Source organism: Dipteris shenzhenensis, chromosome 8 (assembly GCF_047967505.1).
Source record: "Dipteris shenzhenensis isolate YYH24624 ecotype China chromosome 8, Dip_SZ_1.0, whole genome shotgun sequence".
In the NCBI taxonomy this organism is placed as follows: Eukaryota; Viridiplantae; Streptophyta; class Polypodiopsida; order Gleicheniales; family Dipteridaceae; genus Dipteris; species Dipteris shenzhenensis.
In genome coordinates, this window is record NC_141603.1 from 41,546,350 (window position 1) to 41,562,643 (window position 16,294).

General features: G+C 43.8%; 1 protein-coding gene across 8 annotated transcripts in view; it reads left to right on the forward strand.

Annotated features, from left to right (window-relative positions):
• LOC147899515 (uncharacterized) overlaps positions 1 to 16,294 on the forward strand; it is a 124,089-nt gene that overhangs the window by 46,126 nt on the left and 61,669 nt on the right. For all 8 annotated transcript variants that reach the window (XM_087377883.1, XM_087377877.1, XM_087377881.1 and 5 more), the window contains exons 4-5: positions 9,158 to 9,268; positions 9,391 to 9,503. In XM_087377883.1, coding sequence (XP_087234009.1) covers positions 9,158 to 9,268; positions 9,391 to 9,503 — 224 coding nt within the window. The remainder of the gene's footprint in view (positions 1 to 9,157; positions 9,269 to 9,390; positions 9,504 to 16,294) is intronic.

A 16,294-nucleotide genomic window follows, 5' to 3' on the forward strand; every position in this document is an offset into this window, starting at 1 on the left:
CACTTTCGTCAGTTTTACAGATTTACCCTTGTGAGGCAGAAGTTGTGTTTTTTGCAGTGACAGAATATTTTTGCAGTGTTCTGTAATGGCGTCTGATGCTCTTTCACAGATAGTCGTTGAAAAGCTTGACAAGAACTTCCCAGCGTGGAAGTTTATAATGACGAATTTCCTTAAGGAAAAAGGCTATTGGGAGTTCATTACTGGAGCTGAACAAGAACCAGTTATTCCTAATGTTCCCAATCAACAGGAGTTGTAGGTATTTAAAGGTTGGCATGAGAGCCAGAAAAGTTATGTATTGGTTGTCTATCAGTATTTCAGATTCTATGATTGTGCATATTCAGGATGCAAGCACGCCAAAGGAGGCGTGGGATACTTTGACAAAAATATATAGCACAAATACGCAAGCCAAGAAAATGCAGCTCAAGCAGGAGTTGCATAATGTGCAGAGAGAAAATATGAGTATCAATGACTACCACATGAAGGTGAAGAAGATTGCAGATGCACTTGCTTCCATTGGGTCGCCAGTGGAAGATGATGATTTAGTTTCTGTGACCTTGAATGGTCTAGGAAAGGATTATGCACAGTTTCGGACATCCATTATCGTTCGTGAGAATTTTTCTGATTTTGGGGAGTTGATTGCTCTTCTAATTTCTGAAGAGCAAAGAATATGCAGCAAATTTAAGAAAATCAGTCTTATGGAGGAGGACGTGGTAACCTTAGAGGCAGGGGGAGCCAAAGAGGTCGTGGTAGATGACAGAGAGGTCAAAATGCAAACAGCAATGTTGAATGCTACTACTGTGGTAAAATGGGTCATATGGCTAAAGACTGCTACAAAAAGCAGAATGACATCATGGATGGAAAATTGCAGCAAGGTAATTATGCATCCTCTAGTAGACAGGGTGATGATAGAAATGAGAATTTGTTTATGATACATCACATGATCAATTCTGTGACAAGTGCAGAAGAAAGCAATGATGTGTGGTATGTTGACTCAGGTGTGTCAAACCACATGACAGGTCATGCAGAATGGATGCAGGATGCAAGGAAAATGAAAAGATCAGGATTTGTGGAGACTTGTGATGATACTGCACATCCTATTGTGCCGATTGGTAAAATTTCTTTATCTATGCAGGATTAAAAAAAAAATACATGTTTGATGTATTTTATGTCTCGAATATCACCAAGAACCTGGTTTCTGTTGGTCAAATGGTTGAGCAGGGCTTGCAGGTCAGATTTAATCCTCATGGATGCTTTATTGAGGATATGAAAAATAAAGATCGCTTGATAGCAAAAGAGAAGAAGAAGGTACGTTGGATGCGTACATGCCTGAATTGAGTGCAACAATGTTTGCATTGGGGACCGGTGTAGTTGTAGATATTGATATCTGACATAAACGCATTGGCCATGTTAATGTACGACGACTTAAATTAATGCAGGTCCAAAATATTATTGCAGAATTGCCTAAGTTCAAGGTTGCAGAAATACATAAGGTATGTGAAGCTTGTCAATTTGAAAAACAAGTAAGGAAACCATTTCTTGGACATGTTCAAGAGAGCAAGAGGCCATTGGAATTAATCCACTCTGATGTGTGGACTACTAAAGCTGTATCTATTGAAAGATGCCATTATTTTGTCAGTTTTATTGATGGCTACAGTAGAAAAGTTTGGGTGTATTTTATGAAAAAGAAAAGTGAAGTGTTTGGGCATTTCAAAGCTTTTAAAGCTATGGTTGAGAAAGAAACAGGCTTGTAAATAAAATGCCTAAAGTTAGGTGGAGGGGGAGAAGAATATTGTGCAACATTATCATTTTATGCATCTACATCATCAATCACATTTACTGATTTTATACCAGCTGCTCATCTCATAAAAAATAACATTTGTGCTCACTATAGTACGAGTAGAAGGGTTATAGCATCTATACCATTTCTGCTGCAGAGAATAACCAATAAAGATGCACTTCTTAGCTTTTGGATCCAACTTGGATCTCAACTCATTTGGGACATGAACATAGACAATGCAACAAAAAACTTTCAAATGAAAAATATCAGATTTCTTACCAGTAGTAGCCCACCAAAAATCTGGGACAAGTGTCCACCTTCCACTCTAGGCCTGGGGGGCTGAGCCTATAAAAGAAGGCCTCTCCCCTTCATTCCTCACATGAAAAATTCGTCACTTTTCTTCTCCCTCCTTTTGGATGATGTAAGCAGAACCTCTCTAGCTCCTTGGGTGCAGCCAGCTTCTCCCCAGGCCATTCTCTCACCTCAGCAGCACTTTCTCTCTCTACAACAGCACATTCTCTCTCTACAGTTCCAGTCCCTCCTCTCCAAAAAACTGCCACCTCTCAGCTCTTCTGGAACAGCAGCAGCATCCTCTCTCCTTCTCCTAGCCTGGAGCAGCCACAGTCCCTTTCTCTCTTCTGCTGCAGTCTTTCTCTCTCTACTATAAAATTTCTCTCTACTGTTCCAGCCCATTTCCCTTGCAGAAATCTGCCTTTCTGTGCACCTCTGGAACAGCAGCAGCTCCTCTCTTACATCCCCTCCCTTGGGATCAGTATTGGCACTCTCTCTCTACAGCTATCACTCCATAAAAGCTTTCTCTCTCTAGCCTACATGCTGTTTTTCTAAGCTGTTCTCATTCCAGCCCCATTTCCACACTCTCCTCACCCAAGGTAGCTTCAGAGGCATCAAGGACTTCATCTACAAAAGGGTCAAGTCACGAAGGGAGCCTGTATTGTCAAGTTTATCTCATTTACAGCACTATTTCATGTTGTTTCTACTATCTTTCTAGAAACTAGTGCTTGTCTCTAATGTTGGATGTAAGTGGTGATTGTTGCAGGCTTCTTCCTTGTGGATTGGGCAAGCCAAGAGTTGAAACCTGAGCTTGAAGTCCTCCTTTTTGTTGTCTACCTTGCACATATGCTCTTGAGTCTTGTATCTAGGTCCTAGGTTTTCATTGAGTTCATCAGTTTGGAAGGTGCATTGCACCTTGGTCTTGTATCGCCATTTTCAAGAATAAAGTGAGCCTGGATAAGGGGGGGGGGGCGTCTTGGCCCCTCAATCATATTGCATTTTCCAATGATGTCACTTTGTGTTTAAGCTGTATAAGTCTTAATTCCAGCTTAATTGCAAACTCTTAAGTTCAAGTATATGTGTTTGGCAACTCGCAATCATCTCATTCAAACGCCTCTGCAAAATCCGTTGTCTGAATTGATAGAAAGCACCGAGTAGTTTACATTGGTATCAGAGCTTAGGCAGTGGTCCTGTACTCTGTGCTTTCTCTTGTTGAGTCTCTCCTTCATTGAGTCATCTTGTCATCATGGCAGCCAATGGACCTGACCCTCCTCCTAACCTGCATGAGTTGAGTGCTCTCTTGGCAAACATTGCTCAACAGGTTCAAGTGCTGGAAAGCAGCCAAGCAGAAACTCATGACATAGGGTCCCAATCCCAAGGAAGAGGCCGTGCGGACAACACCAACTCCAACAAGGAGGGAAGATCATCCTCTTCTTCCCCTCCTCGAGGTAGACGGCGTCATCGGAGTCCATCTCCTTCGGGACGTCCACGGAGACGAAGGTATGCAAAGCATAAGGTACCTCTTGGAGATAAGCTCTTCAAGTTTACCAAGTACAAGGGAGAGGACAAGCCCGAGGTCTTGCTGGTCTGGATCCGAGACCTCGAGTATTTCTTTGAGGGGGACGAGTATGAAGACAAGGCGAAGATCCGGTTTGCCGTCCTGCACATGCAAGACCGTGCTTCACTCTGGTGGGCAGCTATGGTCAACACTGGACAGCAAGCCCACACCTGGAAGCACTTCAAGAAGAACTTGATGAGACACTTCCCGCCGAAGGAGTTTAAGAGAGATACAATGGTGCAGTGGGACATCCTCCGCCAACGCCAAGAAGAGAAAGTCAGTGAGTATGTTGATCGTTTTTTGGATACTTTGTTAAAAGTTCAAGCATTTAGTAGGAAGGATAAAAAAGAGCAGCAAAGGAAGTTCTTTGCTGGCCTACGGTATATCGTTCAGCATGAGGTGGACATTGCCACTCCTACTTCTCTCGAAGACACCATCAACATCGCCTTGAAGGTGGAGAAGAAACAATCTTTCTCCAACAAGCGGAATGGCAGCAACAACAAGCGGAAGTCCCAGGGAACCTCTTCCAAGGAACAAAAGGGTAAGGAGACAGCAAAGGACGCACCAAAAGAGCAAAAGTCAGCCAGCCAGCCTCCTTCGAAGAAAGCAGCTCGTACTTTCAGCTCATTGTCTCCACAACAGAAGCAAAAGTATTACTCTGAAGGGCGGTGTTTCAAGTGTGGCGATCAAGGCCATAACTTCTACGAATGCCCTCAAGCTACCAAAAACAGTAGAAACAAAGAGCAGCTACAAATAAAAGACGGAGGGCTTTTGCAGTGAAAGAAGGCCAATGGGTCTTATTGAAATTTGAGAAAGCCCGGTTAAAAACCAAAGTGGGCAAAAAGCGCATCTACTTCAAGCTATCCTTTCGATATTATGGTCCTTTTCAGGTGTTGCAGGTAATAAATGATGTCTCAGTCCGATTGAGACTTCCAGAGCATTGGAAGATCCACAATGTCTTCCACGTAAGCTTGGTGAAACCCTTCATTGGGGAACCAGCTCAAGAGCCCACACTGGACGATGCACCTGAAGTAGAGGACACTAAGATCTTGTTGATCCCAGAGCAAATTATTTTGCATAACTTCACTACGGGACGTCGAGGCACGACTCGCAAAATGTACCTTTGAAGTTCAGAGGGCTCCCATCCACTGATGCCCAATGGGTGGACAGAGCTACATTTCAGGAGTGTCCTGAAATCCTGGATGCTTATGAGGAAGCATTTCAGTTGCGGACAACCGAATGAAAGATGGAGGGAATGTCATCCTGCTTCAACATGTATCCACTTGCTTGGTACTATTTCTTTTTGTTTTTCAATAGTATGCTTATTAAGAAATGAAATGTTTTCCTACTGTTCAGTTACGGACAATGGGGACTAGGTCTAGCATTTGAGAGTGGACCCCCTTGCTTGGGGTTATGGGCATTAGTGACCCATAAGAGTGATGGCCTCTCTTTGAGAGGGACATCTGGAAACCACACCCCACCTGAGTACCCAAACATGGAACCAATCAAATGCACAGATTGCATACCGACCTAGGAACCATTCAAGAGAATGTTCCTTGAGCTTTGGATGTGGGCCTGGCAGCATGCCAAGAGTAATGGAGATACAAGATAAGACGACAAACAAATGAGCTGAGGATGGCTCAATTATGACCTTAGAGTACGTCAATAGATAGTCTAAGCTGTTAGGAACCCGTGGGTGCGATCAGAATTGAATTCTGACAACTTCAAAATTTTAGGGTTTTTGGGAGTGACACGTGGCAGCTGACACATGGTAGACTGCCACATGGAATCTGAGTTGTACCTAGGTTAGCTGAGTTTGGTTTGAGACCCACATATAGGATTCATCTATTTCTTTTGTACAAAGAGAGAGTTCTTTTGGCTTTCACAACTAAGAAGAGGAAAATTGTTTTCAGCCTCCACCTTTGTGTGTATTCCCCCATTGTGTATGTGAGAAAGTTGCAAGTGAGACTCCTTACTTCTCTCCCACTCTCTTCACAATGTGGTTAAAATCTTGAGTGTGAGGCTTTCGTTTTCTCAAGGGAGTTGGTTAGGATAATCAGATCCTATGTATATCTGGGGTGCACTTTTAGAAGCCCCAAGTTTACCATGAAACTGGTACTCTAGGCACACTTGATTAGAGGACATGCTTCGCTATCAAGATTGGGGAGAGTGGTTTTTAGGCACATTTTTCAACAAGTAAATACGAAATCACTCTTCTTTTGGTTTTGTAGTTCAACCATGACCCTATGTGCAGGTGCTTTTTGGGCCGGATATCTCAGAGAGGATGAGTGGACTTATTTGGAGAGGCTACAAGTCATGATGCTATCTCAGATGGTCTAGGGGAAAAGATGCAGTGAGACCTTTTCACATAAGAATAGGGTAAATGCCCCACTTGTAAGCCCCTAAATGAGTTCTCAGGGGCTTGATACTGGGATCCTTCTTGGTGTTGATTTGGGGCAGCCACATGGCCCACCGATACCAGCACAATGGGCTGGCATCTGGGCACAAAGCTGCAGCAGTGCCAAAGAGAGAAGGTACTTGGGCTGGTACAGAAGGTACGGCAGTAGTGCCTGGAGAAGGTCGGCGGTCAGAGCAGGTCCCTGATAGAGTTAGGTGAGGGGGTTTGCAAGCAGGGGCAGGAGGCCTATGACAAGTTTGGCACACATCTAGGTGCAGCATGGAGATGAATCATGATTCATGATTCCATGTATCTTTTTCAATTCTGAAATATGACCATTGATGCTTGAATCTGCAATGATGTGTTAATTTTCTGATTTAGAAATTAATAATATGTTTCAAACATCAAATTTCAAGTTCTAAGTGACATATCAAATGTCTGTGCACTACGTTTCATGAGTTTTTTTCAAGTATTGGACTTCTGGTGGTAATAATCTAAACTGTTTTAATATTTTTGGAAAAAATGTATATTCAAATATCCTATTATGCACGAAACGTTTTTACAGATGTTTTGGGTTTGTCCCGAAACGTTTTTGAATCTCTGAAACATGCGCGTTTCGAAACTCCTCGCCTATAATGTCCACCACCTGAGGGATGAGTTTTATTATGCAAACTTTAGGTTACCAAGCAACTTTCCCATGCAGTATGGATCACCATGGGCGAGCTCAAGGCTTCATCTTAACAGATTCTAGATCGAGGCATGATCTTACACTCACCTAACATCGTAGAGATGTGAGGCCTTGCATGTTTTGTGACACACAGGAGATGGAGGTGGGGAAGCAAGTTTTGATGCATTGCCTTAGATTCTATGAGATTGGGGGAGATACCATCGTCTCTTTACCCACGGCAACATGGATATGGGGAGTGAGGGAGTCCTTGGTTACTCAGAGTAGAGATACATTGCACTCTTCATGTATGAGGTTATTCAGACCCATGTGACTCAATCTTAGACAATAGGACATCACACAAACCTCTTCATAGAGAAGTCGGAAGATGCCATGACTGTGACTCTGACATGCGATGTTAGCAAAGATAAGACATTGGCCTTGCGCATTCGAGGCACTACCATTATTGCCGCGTTTCAGCACCAAGATGCTTTAGGCCACCGACAAGTACGTACCGAGAGGAGTTAAGGATGCCCACATGTATCACTCATGGCATGGATCTTTTTTCGTCGTCGTTCATAATTAGTAGTTTCATCAGCTATCTTTTGGAGGAGTCAAGGATGCCCACATATATGACTCATGCCATGGAGTCTTTTTAATCTTGTTATTTGTTCTTAGTAGTTTCTTTTGGAGGTGTGATGGATACCTCTAGTTTCTCCCAATGGGGAGTAATCTCATGATGATGTCAGTTCTTTGGTCTCATAGACTTTTTGGCCTTTTGTAGGTGATTATAAACCTCTCTCTCCACACACATGCTCATGTGCCTCACATGTATAGAAGTATTCAAAGAATTGTCATTTTGTAAGATTGGCTATACTCTAGTCTTATGAATGTATACATTTTTAATTCAAGTTCTGGTCCCCATGATGACCTGCCTTTTTTACCTCAAGAGATAATTGATGCTCTTGTGTGGTGGGTGAGCATTGTCACTTGTGGCTATGTGTGCATGTGTGAGACCATAGATCTGCATGGTGGTTGTAGAGCGCTGATGATATAGATGGGATGTTACTGGACCTAATCCTTGCTATGCTTCATAGAGTTGATGATCTTAACCTTGTGGTTCACTATGTTATAGACTGCAGTGTTTTTACCTTATATGTAAAGGTTTCATGTACATAGATCTCTCTCTTGTATAGCAGATATTATACATTTTGAAAAATTTAGTTTAAAATGCAATCTGCTGGTATTGTAATCATTCTTCTATTTGTTGTGATTTATCATCCTTTCTGAAATGTTTTCCATAAATGGGAGAAGTCTGAAAGGAAAATAAGTTAGTTTTTGTAACTTGGACGAATGGATTGTGTCTAATTTTTTAAAACACTTTTCTTGAATTGCTAATCATTGAGTTGGACTAGTGTTTAAATCATCCTTTTCCTGAAGTGCTAGCACTATTATTCTTCTCTCAAGTGATAGCCTTCATAAGAATTGTGTTTCCCCTTCAAGTGCGGACTTCTGACAGGAGGTTAAAATGAAGACCTTTGTACACAGGGATGATCCTATTCTATGGAGGTGTCTATCTGTGTGCATGAGGTATACGTATTTTTAGACAATGGTCTGCAAGCCACCATTTTGTGTTGACACAACCTTTGGTCGGATATCATTGTAGCCACCGCTTGTTCTGCATGATAGAGTTGATGATTTTGTGACGTACATTGCATTGTTTTTTTGGCTCTCGATTGTTTGATCTTCTAGGCTTGTTGTTCATATTTCATTGATAGTAGACATCATAGGCTTTTTGAGAAAGTAGGATTCTTATTTGGCATGGGCTTTCGTTGAAGTCATTGTTTTCAATTAGTCATTTTTGGTTGAAGTTATTGTTTTCAAATCAGTCATTTTAAATAAGAGGAGAGTGAGAGAGAGAGAGAGAGAGCGATATTCCAGTTTTTTGGAAGATTTTGTTTCTTGACTTGCTTGCTTATTTTTGCTTAGTCGCCTGCTTCCTTTCTTCTTTATTTCTTGTTTTCTTTCTCTTTTGTTTATTTGACGTATTTTAGTAAGCACTGGGTTTGCCCAAGAGACTCTGCGGGTCTTTAGAAACCCAGTATAGCTGCTTATGCTTGGGCACTGATGACGACATAAGTGTTGCTTTGCTTTGCTAAGTATGTCTTCCTTTTGTTTTTCTTAAAAGTTTTTGTTTACCTCTTTTTTCTTCTCTTTCATATTCTCTTTTATTTTCTCTTTTATTTTCTGTGTAGATTTTTTGTTCTTTAGAACAACAAAAAATCTAAATTTGTATGATTGGACTTATTCTAGTCTTACAAAGGTATATTTTTGAAGAAACAATATGTTCATCGTTTACACCAAAGATAACAATAGTTTTTTTTTCACGTATGGTGAATGCCTGGCATGTTGTGTGTGTTGTGTGAAGTTTCCCTCCTCAATAAGTGAAAATTTTAACTATAAAACTAGACGTTGAAGATGGCCACACGCTCCACTTGGTGACCCGGCAGGCTCCTCAGCCTGGTGGTCCATCTACTTCTTCAGACGGAACCAGGAATGCAGGGGGTGGAGAGGAACAAGGTTTGCATAACTGCTATCCTTATTATCATCGTCCAGTTCAAGGCAAATCTATAAACCTCCATTTTCATCACACTTATGTCTAGAAGAACGGGTCTGTAATGAGTTCAAATGGTGGATGACAGATTCTCTTCCCACTGCGTCACGCAACAGGCCTGGCCAAGTCTCACACAGTGTTGTCTTGGGAACTTTCAATATACCGGATTCTGGGGATGGTGCAATGCCAGATGTTGGTAGGGTGAGTGCATTGATATTTTTGTTTGCCTTTATATCCCCTTTTTAGGGGAGCGGAAGCAGATATGTTTGTCAATATGGTGACTTGTGAAAGTAGTGTTGGGGTGGTTTAGGAGTCATAACTGGGGTTCAAGTGTCATCGTATAATTATTGTTTAATGAACCTGTTTAGTGCTGTGGTTGAAAGAGAATGACTCACCTCGTAAAATCTGGGAAGCTGTGAAGTTTCTGCATATAGCAGGAAGCTCAGTAAATGTTGGTAAAATTGTAATTCTAACAGGTGTATTGTTTTGCTTTCACCTTAAGGTGTATTCAATCTCAGCTTCTCATTTTTGTGCAGTCTCTTGCTCACTTTGGCTGATTTTAGCTGCATAATTTTTACCATTCTTAACATGTCTTCTCACCAAAATTCTAGCGCAAATCAATTCACCATGTAGGGAGTCCTATGCATATGTGTTCATACCTGTGGTCTTTTATTTTGGAGGCATATCACTCTGATCGTGAGTGAATATTGGTAGATAACCTATCTAGAAGATGAGATTGGATTGACACGCCAGGATTCTGAATGATCATTTTTCAGAACTTGTATTAAAGTCTCATTACGGAATATGTATAGCTATAGCTTTTGCCCTGGTCATAGCACAAAATGCTCAACCATACACAAGAATAAGAAGAAGACAAAGAAAGAAAGAAAAATGAATGAAATAAAATGGGGAGTCCATAAAGGAGGAGGGACTGTCATGATATAGAAACTTGCTTTGCTTGTCAGACTTTCAACTAATAGGGGCTGTTATCAGCCTGCACTCCCACCCACATGCCGTCTCTTGTCATGACCCCTGGGGGGACCGTAACTAGTGCTAGAAAGCTGGTGCAACCTGGAGGTCTTGGGCAACTGTTGCCTTGGTATTATCAGACTGATTCGAAGATGAATCTGATGCTGTGTCCTGGTCCTTATTTTGGTTATTGGACTGACAATCCTCGGCCAGATGCCCCCTCTTTCTACAAGCATAGCACTTAAGGACTTCCGTTCTTGTGCACTGTCGAAAGTGCTTCACAATCTGGAGTGACCTGGAGCTTACCCTTGGAGATGAAAACTGATTCCTCCTCAAGGAGAAGGGAGCACAACTCATCAAAGTCCAGCTGACGTGTTGTGACTTGGCACCTCAAAGCTCTAGAGACCATGTCGTAATTTGGGGCCACCAACTGGAGAGATGTGAGAGCAGCACCCATCGCCTGCAGCTGATCATGGAGGACCTTAGCTTGCATCAAGAATGGCTGCATGGTACTCCTTGTGGGGAATTCGAGATTCTACAGTTGTCCCTGCAAAGTGATAGCTTGCATTGCCGAATTCCTTGCGTAGAGATCCTCCAATTTAGACCTGTAGCGAAGGAGGCAGGGTAGATTGGAGAAAGGGGATAGAATTGGCAGGAGGAGTGAGAAGTGAGGAAAGGGGAAGAGGGAGAGGAAGAGAGAGAAAGAAGGCTGAGGGGAAGAGAGATAGAGAGATTGGGAGAGAGTGTAGGCAGCACGTAAGAGGAAGGAGAAGGGAGTTGACAGGATTAGATGCCACATCATGCAATGAAGGAGGCCGGGGATGAATTGGTGAAGTGCCAGAGATGGCAGGAAAGGGGGAAGAGGAGAGGAGAGAGGAAGGGGAGAGAGATAGGAGGGAAAGGGAGTAGAGGGAGAAAGAAAGAAAGTTTATTAAAGTCTTCGGAAGATCGATGGGTCTATGAGACTGTGAAAATCCTGATACAACAAGCTGTGGTAGTGGAGCTACTAAACGAGCGTCTATACCAATGCAAAATGCAAAAATGCAAAATGGCAGTACTAAGTCCTAAGTACAACATAGTCATGTCGATAATCGACTATATATCAATCTCAGCATCGTCATCAATATCATCATCATCATTGGCAGCAGCAAGATATCAAGATGGATGAGGTAGTGGAGGCATGAAGTCGGCAATAGAGTGTTATTGGCCACTCAGAGATGTGGTCTTGGCACGTCTCCTGGTTGTAGCTCTACGTCTGACCAGGGCTACTGTGACTCCCGTCGGTCGGGCTTCGACTCTAAACAAGGAGGGGATGTCCCCAAGTGTGATCTGTGTGTCGATCCTCTGTCTGAGCTGTCGGGTCATAGGCTTTGGGTCACGGTCATGTCGAGGCCTCGTCTTGTGGGGGTCTATGTGATCTAGCTGAAAGAACTCTGTGATAGAGCTCTGAGAGGGATCGGCCGAGGAAGAAGTCTTGTCTCCGTGCTCGGAGTATCCTCTCACGGTATCTAAGTGCCTTATGAATGAAACCTGCCAAACACCGTTGGTGTCGGTAGGAGAGGAAACAACCAAAATCCCATAACTATCCCTGAAGAGGCAGTGGAAACACCCTCGGTTCTCATATTACACAGGACACCTGAAGATGAGATGCTCCTCTGTCTCAACCTCCTGCATGTCACACAGTGTGCATATGCGCCTCTCCCTGGGTAGTCGCTCTGCTCTACCGCTCTCAATGCGAAGTCTGTGTGAAGAGACCCGGAACTGCCTAAGAGAGATCCTCAGCGAGGGGGGTAGGTGAATCTGCGTGTATCCAGGTGGGTTAATGAAACCCTCCGTTGTGATATGTAAGAAGTGATCTCTGTAGAAGCTAAGCTTCACTGGGAGTTCACTCGGTCCCAACGAGGTCCGAAATGTATGTCGCTATAGTAGATCCTCATGGATAACGTGGTTGACATTGTGTGATAAGAGGGGAGAAAACGGAGCATCCATGCTGTACTGGAAGGGAGGTAGTCTATCTATGTGAAGCCCCAATCGCTCAAATGATCTCTCTGTACGTGCATACCAGCACCTCTGGTCTCCTCCTGCTGCAAGTGCCATAGAAGAGGATAGAGCTATCCATGGTAGTCTGCTACGCCCCGAGGTATAATCCCCATATTCCCTAACTCGGTACAAATATGTGATGACTTGAAATGCAGCATCTAGCTGTAAAGGGGGCGACCCAAACTTAGCTTGAATGATCTGGTGAGGAACGGATGACTTACGACGAATCATCTGTGATAACATGAGAACCTGTAGCCGCTCCACACGGGCCCACTCTGTATCCGACAAGTCTGGCCCCCAACAAGGGCTGCCATACATCCCCGCTGGTCGAACTAAGGAGGAAGAGAGAGAGAGGAGTGATGGGAAGAGAGATGGGGAGAGATTGGGAACGAGAGTTTAGGCAGCACGTAGGAGGAAGGAGGTGGGAGTAGATAGGATTCACATCAAAGGTGTCCTTGTACATGAGAGGATGGTACTTATATAGTACACCTCTTTAGTCCTTTAGACCCCTCTATCTTGCAAACACCCCAAATACTAATTATCCCAACCCCCACTAACTTGACCCACTTTTGGCCTTCATTACAACCATCCCTCCTTTAAAAAAATAAATTTGTCCTCAAAATTGTAGGTGATGGGCCCCTTGCTGTAAAGAGGACATATGCCGTCATGCATACCACCAGGGTCGTAAGGAAATGTAATATATTCCTGTGCCTTGGGTGTTTTGGCACCTCTAGGGTCATGTGGGTGGTAATCCCTCTTGCCTCGATCATCATCATGAAACTCCACAATCACATAAGCTCCGGCTGTCCCCATGTTTTTGGTCTGCACACCACATTGTCCTTTGCTGTCCACTTTTCTCCACATGTAAAGCATTGATTGCTTTGCCATATACCCTCAATGGTGCTTCCATGAGCGCTTCAATGAGCTGTCTTTGCATTGCATCTCTGGTTATGCTATCCTTGCTAAATGTCAAGAACTGAAAATCATCTTCATTATAGCTGCTGTATTTGGACTCAAACAGCTCCATAAGCTTCTTCAATACCCCAGCATGCCATGGATCTAGAATTCTGACAACACAGGGCTCCAATATTTGGATGCTATTTGTATGGCAACACTCAGTGGAGTCTTGTTCCCTCTAGGATGTTCCCTTCACTCCTTTCAGAGCTGCTCATGCCTCTGTAGACACGTCTTGGGAGATTCTGGCTAGCATTGCAGCTTGGCATATTTGGAGAGCCAGGTGTACAGAGGCTATGGAGGGTATCCAGGTTCACCCTTCCTAGGCTATGGCCAGTATTTGGACCGACACAGTACACACTCTGATGGCCATATGGGCGAGCATGCAGGGATCCTCCAGAGCAGTCACTGCCAGGAGAGTTACTTTTTTTAGAGTTTGGAGAGGATCTCCTTTCTTCTCTGAGTCTCCCTCAGGGTTGAGGTGGCATTTTCAGCCTCCGCCTTGGTTTTTATTAGCTCATTTTGAGCTGTTTTTTCCTCATGCATTGCATGATGTACTCTTGCATTTGAGCTTGCTCTCTTGGTTTTCATTCATACTTAATGAAGTAATTTTCTTGAAAAAAAAAATATTTGGATGCTAGTAGCATACATGTCTTTCAGACAGCTTCTTGGTGCATCTAGCTTGCGAACAGCCAAATAATCTGAGAGAGATGAATTAGGCCTGCTAGGAGTCATGTAGGCATGGTCCCATAACTTTCCTTGTCACTGGAGACACCAAAGTCCAACCCCTAGACAACACAATAATCAAACACATTGTTTGAACCTATTTCGGTAGACCAAGGAGGGGGGCATTGGATGAAACAACAAAATACTAGATACCGTTTGACCTCCCTTTGCTTCGGGCTGAAAAGGGTTAGCTGTCCATGTTGCTGTGGTAGTAAGAAGACAACACAAACATGCACGGAGAACAAAGGCTATCAGCCATATGCAACCCAAAGTGCATGTGCTGACTCATAGTCTTGCGTATGCATGCCATATCGACTGCATCTAAGCATCATTGAACAAGTCGTCTCTGTCATAGTCCTCAAGTACAACTAACCAAGATCCAGTCAAGCCCTCTGAAGGAGAGGCATGAGCTTGCAGACATTGATATTCAAGATATGCTGCAACCAAATCTGTAACCAAATTACCATTGGCTGGATGCTTCTGCCCCTTTTCCCACACAACATCAGCAGGTTGCAGGTAGCATGAACATTAAACTTGGAAAGACAAGGCCTAGCCATGCATTCTCGTGCAATCATTCTATTCCAACTGGCTTCTTCAAGCTCAGCTAGATCTTTTGCAAAGCTGCCTCTGCTTAAGCTCTCCATACAAGAGACAATTTCCAAGATTGATATCATTGTAGGGTTTCCAATCAGGTGATAAATGAGGTTCCATATATTCTCGTTGTGAACGGACTGAAATAGTCGCATGCACATAAGGCTCTGTAATGCATTACCCCATGAAAAGAAATGCATCAAAATTTCCAGATTCATTGCGACAATGCTCAAATCTGGAAGTCCAATGGCTTCATTTCCGTCAAGGCTTGAAAGATGTCTATTGAGCAGCCATTCATTTCAACATCATGATTCCCTTCTATGATTACATTTTGCACTGAACTCTTTCCCAAGTGCCCTGCAACCCAAAACTAGATCCAGGCATACTCACTGGTGCAGTACTGAACGGATGCATACTTGTAGGTCGGCCCAATATAGATGGCTCAGCTTGCGTAGAAGCAGAAAACTGTGAGTCGAAAGGTAGCCTGACATCCATCAAGGAAGTGCTCTGTGGCATAGAAAAGGCATAACCCAAATCAATATAATCCCCATGCAAGGTACATGCACGGCGTGCATCAGCCATAAACCCTTTGCGTGGGCCCGAAAACTCATCATGGCTATCTGATTGATCCCCATGCTGGGGTGCAGGCTGCTCAGCCTTATCCTGCATAGCAATGGTAGATCTGAGTTGCTGACCAATCTGCTGCTCCATCGGGGCAAGAGCCGTATCCTGTATAGCCATGGCCATGGTAAGCTGCTGGTTGGACTCTTGTCCAATCTGGCAGAAAGCTCCGTGGAGCATAGAAGTAAGGGCATCCAAGAACTGCGCCTGTGCTACTTGTGCTTCTTGAGATGCAAGAGAGAGAGGCTGAGTTGTAGGGATCTCTGTAGCACTAGTAGATGCACCCACTGTGGAAGGCAATTGCTCCTACTAAGCAGCCTCATCATTGTCATGCAATGTATCACGAGGGGCACGCTTGGGTGCCATGGCCATTGTCACCGAAGAGCGAAGCTCAAGCAAGCGTGGACTCAGAGAAGTAGACAGCAAAAACCTGCTGTAATGAGCATCTGATATAGTGTGTAGAACCACCAAAAAGGCCGATGGAGAAGCTCGGTAGGAAGATTGATGAAGAGGCTTCAAAACGGGGCCAAAATGACTCCAAATGGGTTTGTGAGGGGCCCCTTAAGAGGCTAGAAAAGTTGGCTTTTTGACTTCTCTTTTTAAAAAAATAAAATAAAAGAAGGGGGGGGGGTCTAAGTCACCTAGGACAGTTATGACAGCCCTAACCTAAGGCTACTAAGATTGTTAGCGCACTGACTTAGGCTAACCTAACCCTCTAGCTAAACCTAAGCTACCTAATCGGACCTACTTACCTAACTAGATCTAAACCTAACCTTAACCACAAACTAATCGAACCTAACTAACCAGATTAAACCACATCCTAACACGCGGCTAAATAGCTAGAATCTTAGTGCATACAGGGACGAACGGCGGCGTGGCGATTTCTGACGAGCAACAGAGCATTGGAGACAAGGCAGTCAGCGGGCGGAGCAGGTAGGTCGGAGGTCGGAGGGCTAGTCGTGCAGAGCGCGGATCAAGGTACGCCAGGGTTGGCCGGTCGAGCAGGTCTTGTAGGCAAGTCGAGCAGGGCTTGGTCGTCAGCGAGTCGTGAGAAGTCACATAGAGGGATGGCTGTCAGCGAGGCCTGAGAA